Raw genomic sequence first — 6,000 nt, forward strand, 5'->3', positions numbered from 1 at the left:
ATGGGCTCATTTTAAGATCAAAATACAAACAAACAACGTTTTTACTGACATTCTATTCACACAAATGATATCTGATATTTTCAATGGAAATGAACACTAAGGTTTTTGGTTGTTTGGGGGATTTTTTATGCATTTTCATAGGAATAGAGTCAAAAGGCATATGACAAGATCTAATTCCTCCTCCTCAGGAAAAGTAATGAGAATCTTGCCCTGCAAGCCATTTGCACCATATTTTGTGAAAGCACCAGAAATTATAATCACACATCAAAAATATTTAAATATACACTAATCACTGTGTTGATGGTGATTTAGACGCACAGACACATAGTATGAAAAGCCTAATTTCCTGCTTTTTTTAGAACACTGGAAAGCATAATTAATCCAACTTAGCATTAGCTAGGGGAGTTCAGTGAGCTGTCCTTCATGGCTTTCACTCCTACCATCTTTATGTTAGTATGTCAGAAGTTCTTTCACATACTAAAACTCCAGAGAAAAAATTCTAACTGTAAGCAAGCATCTAGAAAGATCCAATGTATCAGAAATCAGCAGCAGCTAGTGACTCAGCCTCCCTTGACAAGAAACCCAGTGTGTGTGAATTACAGATACAACACTGCAGTGTAGCACAAGATCGTTCAATAACCTCCCCCACTGCACACGCACTCAAGACACATAATGCCCAACAGAAAGAGTGAGTGGAGGGGAATTTCAATTATAACCGTGGTCCAAAGAGACTGCAGAATGAGCTGAGAAACACACCACAGGGCTTTAGCTTGATGTCTTTTCCTACACTTAGTATTAAAGTCCTTATCTGGTTGTCCAACCAAAGTAAATGGAAAATCATGGGGGATATTTAAAACAGCACCCCAGTGGAACCTATAGTCTATAGATACAGTCTGGATCAGTAAATAAAACCAAATCATAATGTAATTACCGGTAGCCAATTTTTTGACACAAAAATTGGTGGAATAGCTATTAATGTTGGAAAAAATACAGAGCATTCTAGATCACATGAGAAATGGGACTCACTTATGCAAGATACATTTTAATCCAGGCGTATGTAAGATACAGTCTTGCAGATAGCTGTATTAATATGTATCTCTGAAGGATCAAGTTCCCTAATATATTGCAAAATGAACAATGGATAGTCTTTCCTCTTCAGAAGAGGACTTGAAAACACTACATGAAACCACATGAGTTATAATTATAGTTAGCCAGCACCCAGAACTCTATTAGGCAGAAATTTGGCATTAGACATTCATCCCTACTCCAAAGCAGAATACATTCATGAACAGTGAGAACACTCTGCAAGAACACTGCTCCCTTCCAATGAGTCAGTCACACTGGGAAACACATGGGAGAAATGCTAATTAAAGCAAGCTCTTTGTCCAGCTAAATCCAAGGCCTTAGCTTCTATCTCCTATATTGGCAGACAAGCACCTCAGCAGAGGTGCCCTCAACAATTCCCTCCCCAGCCTGCATGTGTATGACTTGCTAATAAAAGTAACACTGAGCCAACAAAGAAGCCAACTATAATCACAACTCACACGGGACATGAAAACCCACCTTCAAATTCTGCCTGCAAATGTGTGTGTCTCAATGATCACCTAAGCATCATTCTGAGCATGCAAAACATCCCTTGCTTCAAACAGAAATCCCCATGAGAAGGGGGTGATTTTTCTTCTGATCAGGAAGACTCTATTTTGCCAAGAACCACATGGGCAGCTGTATTTATAGAACTGTCACAGCCACAGCAAAAACGTGGGTTTTGAATTTGCAGAGAAAAGGAATATCAAATAGAAATTTTAATAATAGTGATGACGAGCTTGAAAACTTTCAGAAAAGATGATCCAAACCAGGTCTGAGAATAACATATTTATCCATCATATCCATCCATCATATTTATCAGAAAGAAGTTAAAAAATAACCTTGTTCATAATCATGTATTAAATTCACATTTTAAACTGCAGCCCACAGAGCCCATGTGCCATGGGCAACTAGAGGCCTGGGCAGAAGTGTGGCCAACAAGCTCACATTTGCTATACAGAGGTCTGCGCTTCTATGAGAAAAGGTCTGTTGACTGGGAGACCAGTCCAGTCAACTGAAAAATATTTAGGTGTCCTGATTCAGCAGGAGTCCTTCACTATCTAGTCAATGGAAGCAGAAATTAAACTTCCAACTGTGTCAAGAAAGGTTTTTTTCTCTGTAATTGGACCAATCTAGAATGGAGATGATGGGTATTTTACTAATGACAATCTTTAAACAAAGACTGAAACTTTTCCTTAGCAAGAGGCTGTGGTTCATTCAGATCTTATGGATGAAATGCAGTTGATGACACACTGAAATTTGATGGGTTTTGTCTACGGTTTCAGGTGGATGTGAAAAACCCTGGATTCATTGGATATGACAGCAGTTTTTTTACTGATGGAAACAGAGTAAGGATTTGGTGTTGTCACTGCAAGTATTCAATCTGCTTACCTCCTAAAATCTTTCACTAAAGAGTAACAAAATCCCCTCAAAGTCAATGGGGCTGTTTGGTGAGGTTGGTTTAATTCTGCAGTGGAAGGGTATGTTTTGCACGCATCCTAAAGAGCCCAAAATCTTTAGCTTCTAATTTGCTTTTGAGTAACTCCTTGCACATTACCTTTATAAAAAATGATAGTAAGGGCTACCTACAGCAAGGGCTCCTATTACCAGGAAGAGCTTGGCCATTGCTATTCCACGAGCTACACTGGCTGCACAGTGGAACAGACGGAAACGCCTGAGTCATGAGGACCAAGAGCATGGTGGTGCTTCCATCTGAGATGCTCCCTTCCCCTTGACACCTGCATGTCTGTACCTTGAGGTCCTGCTCCATGCTGCGTATGAGCTCGTTGTCGATCTCGCCAGTCTGGGCGTAGCGGAGCCTCTTGCGCTCAGCCTTGCGCAGCCGGTACTGAAGGATCCGGCAGTTCTTGTTGGCTCGCTCCAGTTCATGGCGCATTTCTTGAAGCTGACAAGCATCCTCCTCAAAGAAACTGTCCCTCATCTCGTCCATCTCTGTCCTCAGCTCATCTATTTCGTTCTGGCATGGGGGCAAGAAGGGGACAGGGACGCAACAGGTGGGTCAAAAGCACAAATGTCAGCACATATAGGTGAAGGCAGACAAAATGGAGCTCCACCCCGCAGGGAGGGCAGGTAAATACAATCCAGCTCATTATAAGCACCGCAACGAAGCGGGGAAGTGGCACTGCCCGCACACCCCACAACAGAGCCATCTTAACGCTGTTTCCAGCGCTTCTGCCGCAAGAGAGGGAGGCCGGGAAGGTTCTCCCGTCGGGAGGCAGCCCGGTCCCCGCCCGGCCCTGGTTCTCCCCCACCCATCCCCATCACCGCCTCGGCCCCTCACCTTGAGGCTCTCGTTCTCCTCCCGCAGTTTCTCCATCTCTTCCTGCATCTCCTCCTGCAGGTGGGGGCTCAGGGCGACTTCGGGGCCGCAGCTCCTGCCGTCGCCTTCCGCCTCGCCCTGCCGCAGCCCCTCCGCCCCGGCCGCCGCCATGGCAGCGGGTGATGAGGCGGAGGCGGTCGGGGGAGGCTCGGCCGGGGCGGCGGCCGCGGAGGCGGCGGAGGCAGCGCTACCGCTGCTGCTGCTGTGGTTGCTGCCCTTGGTCTGCATCTGGGCGGCCGCCGCCAGCCCTTTCCTGAGGTGGAACTGGATGAGCTCACTTTGCAGGCATCCCTCCTTCCAGTACCCGCCGCCCGCCGCCGCCGCACCGCGGCCCTTCCCCGCGCCCGAGGAAGATGGAGGCGCCGGGGCCGCCTCCCCCGCGCCCTTCAGCGGGGACCGCCCCGCTTTCCCCCGCCACTGCTTGGGCGGCGGCGCCGCCGCCCCCTCCCGCTCGCCCCCACCGCCCCCTGCAGGGGGCGCCTCCTCGGCGGCGCCCGGCGGCGGCTCCTCGGCGGCGGCGGCTCCTCCTCTCCCGGCGGCGGCGGCGGGCGGCGGTTCAGCACCGGCGCCGGGCTGGACAGCTCCCCGAGCCGGCTTCTCGGTGGCGCGGCCGCGGGCGGCTCGGGGGACCTGGCCGGGCGGCGGCCGCGCCGAGGCGGCTTTGGCGGCGTTGGGCGCGGCTTTGGCGGCGTTGGGCGGCGGGCGCGGGGCGGCGTCGCGGGCCCGGGCCGGCGAGGATGCCCGCGGCTGCTTCCTGCCGCTGCTGCCCTCGGGATGCAGGCGCGGCTCGGCGGCGGCGCCCCCTGCAGGCGGCTGGCTCATGGCGGCGGCTATCTCGGGGACACGTCCATCACCGGCCGTGTCCTCCGCCTCCTCCGCCGCCGCCGCCCCGAGAGCTGGGGGAGGAGAACCGGAGAGGCCGTCGGGGTGGGGACGGGCAGGACGGGGAGACGGGCTTTCCGGCCACGGCGGCGGCCAGCCTGCCCGCTCCCCGCCGGCCCCCAGCCCTGACCCGCGCCCACCTGCGGGCAGAGCGGTTCCCCGGAGCGGCCGGGGAGAATCCGGCCGAGGCCGTAGCCCAGAGCCAACCGGAGCGGCTCATAGAAGGGCCCGAAGGGCTCGGCTGAGGCTGAGACCTGTTCCCACTCCGCCTGCACCTAGGGGCGTTTCCCCAGCCCCGATGTTGAACCTTCCCCCACCGGACCGCCACACCAGGGATGAATTTCCTCCCACACACAAACTTCCCCCTCCCTTGTCCTCACACCAAGCCTGCGTTGCTAATGCACCTGTCTGCCGGCTAAAAGGCCTCGTCCCAGTGTCTATGACAGCCGAGTCGGGGAAAGCTACTGTACAAAGGGCTGCACACGTGGAAGCAACTACAGCTCTGACAGCGACTCTTCCGGGGCAAGTTGACTCGGGAATCGAGGGTCATAAAGGAAAGGGGTTTTGCAGTCAGCTTCTAAACACACATTTGCCCCAGTTTTTTATCCAGAGGTGCTGTCAGGACTTAAGACCGATTCGTGTTTGTTACCAGTTATGCATATCAATAGGTTATATAGGACTCAGACATAATCACTCCAGCAGATTTTCAAAAGAGAGGAAGCAAGGAATACACCCAGAACAAAATGTTATGTGGCATTCTCTGAAGGATGCTCATTTGCCAATTTGCCCCTATAATGACACAGCCAGAGTTTTCATGACCACAGCAGATTATGAAAAAGGGCTGTTAAAGCCATATCATGCTGCTAATGTCCCCAGTGTATTCTGAAAATAATGGCTATGATCCACAAACTGTTTTCACACAGCCTTTATTCAACTCTCCTTAGGGAGAAAGCATGGGCAACAGCAGAAATGACAGCATTCCTACCATGGCCTGCCTACTCCCTCCTAGAACATGGCTTAACTATTCCCTGCTAGAACAGGGAATAAAGAAAGAAGCACGACTGGGCAAAATCAATGTAGAGACTATACTGTGCCCTGACAATTGGTTTACTCCCTCGAACATACTAGACAATGAGGCTGTGTTTGCTCTGCTGTCACTGGCAGGAGGACATCATTTCCTCTCAAATGCACTGTCATTAATAACCTGATTTAAACCAATATTCTGGAAATTAATGCTCAAAATGACACAATTTGGCAGACACTTCCCAAGCATTAATTGGAAAAAAAAAAAACAACAAAAAAAGCATGGGCGTATAGAGCTATAAAACTTGTATGACAACACTTTATAAAATATTTCCTTGCATTTCTATTAGCCACCACAAACAGAATTCCCACCCTACCATTGTTCGGAGCTATACAGGTATGAAATATAAGAAATGTAATTCAAATTAATCATCGGGAACCCTATGCTATACCTGAATCTTTTAGGGAACTTTCACTGCAACTAAGACACTGGACCCAAATGCGACCTGCCAGAACACAGCCCCTTACCCTGCATGCCCCAAAATCCAAGATCTGCTACCGCCTAGGGTTAAATTGGCTGATTACATATATACATACATACATACATACATACATATATATATATATATATATATATATATATATATATATATATATATATATATATATAT

The 6,000-nt window shown here is 49.6% G+C and overlaps 1 protein-coding gene across 1 annotated transcript in view; it reads right to left on the reverse strand.

Moving 5' to 3' along the window:
- Positions 1–4,246, reverse strand: part of MTCL3 (MTCL family member 3) — a gene marked incomplete at both ends in the record, with an annotated part of 28,523 nt that extends 24,277 nt beyond the window's left edge. The window contains 2 exons of the mRNA XM_084202582.1: positions 2,837–3,061; positions 3,386–4,246. Coding sequence (XP_084058708.1) covers positions 2,837–3,061; positions 3,386–4,246 — 1,086 coding nt within the window. The remainder of the gene's footprint in view (positions 1–2,836; positions 3,062–3,385) is intronic.
- Between the last annotated feature and the right edge of the window lie 1,754 nt (positions 4,247–6,000).

The sequence above is a fragment of the Fringilla coelebs genome (genome assembly GCF_963513975.1).
Source record: "Fringilla coelebs genome assembly, chromosome: 3".
Taxonomy (NCBI): Eukaryota; Metazoa; Chordata; class Aves; order Passeriformes; family Fringillidae; genus Fringilla; species Fringilla coelebs.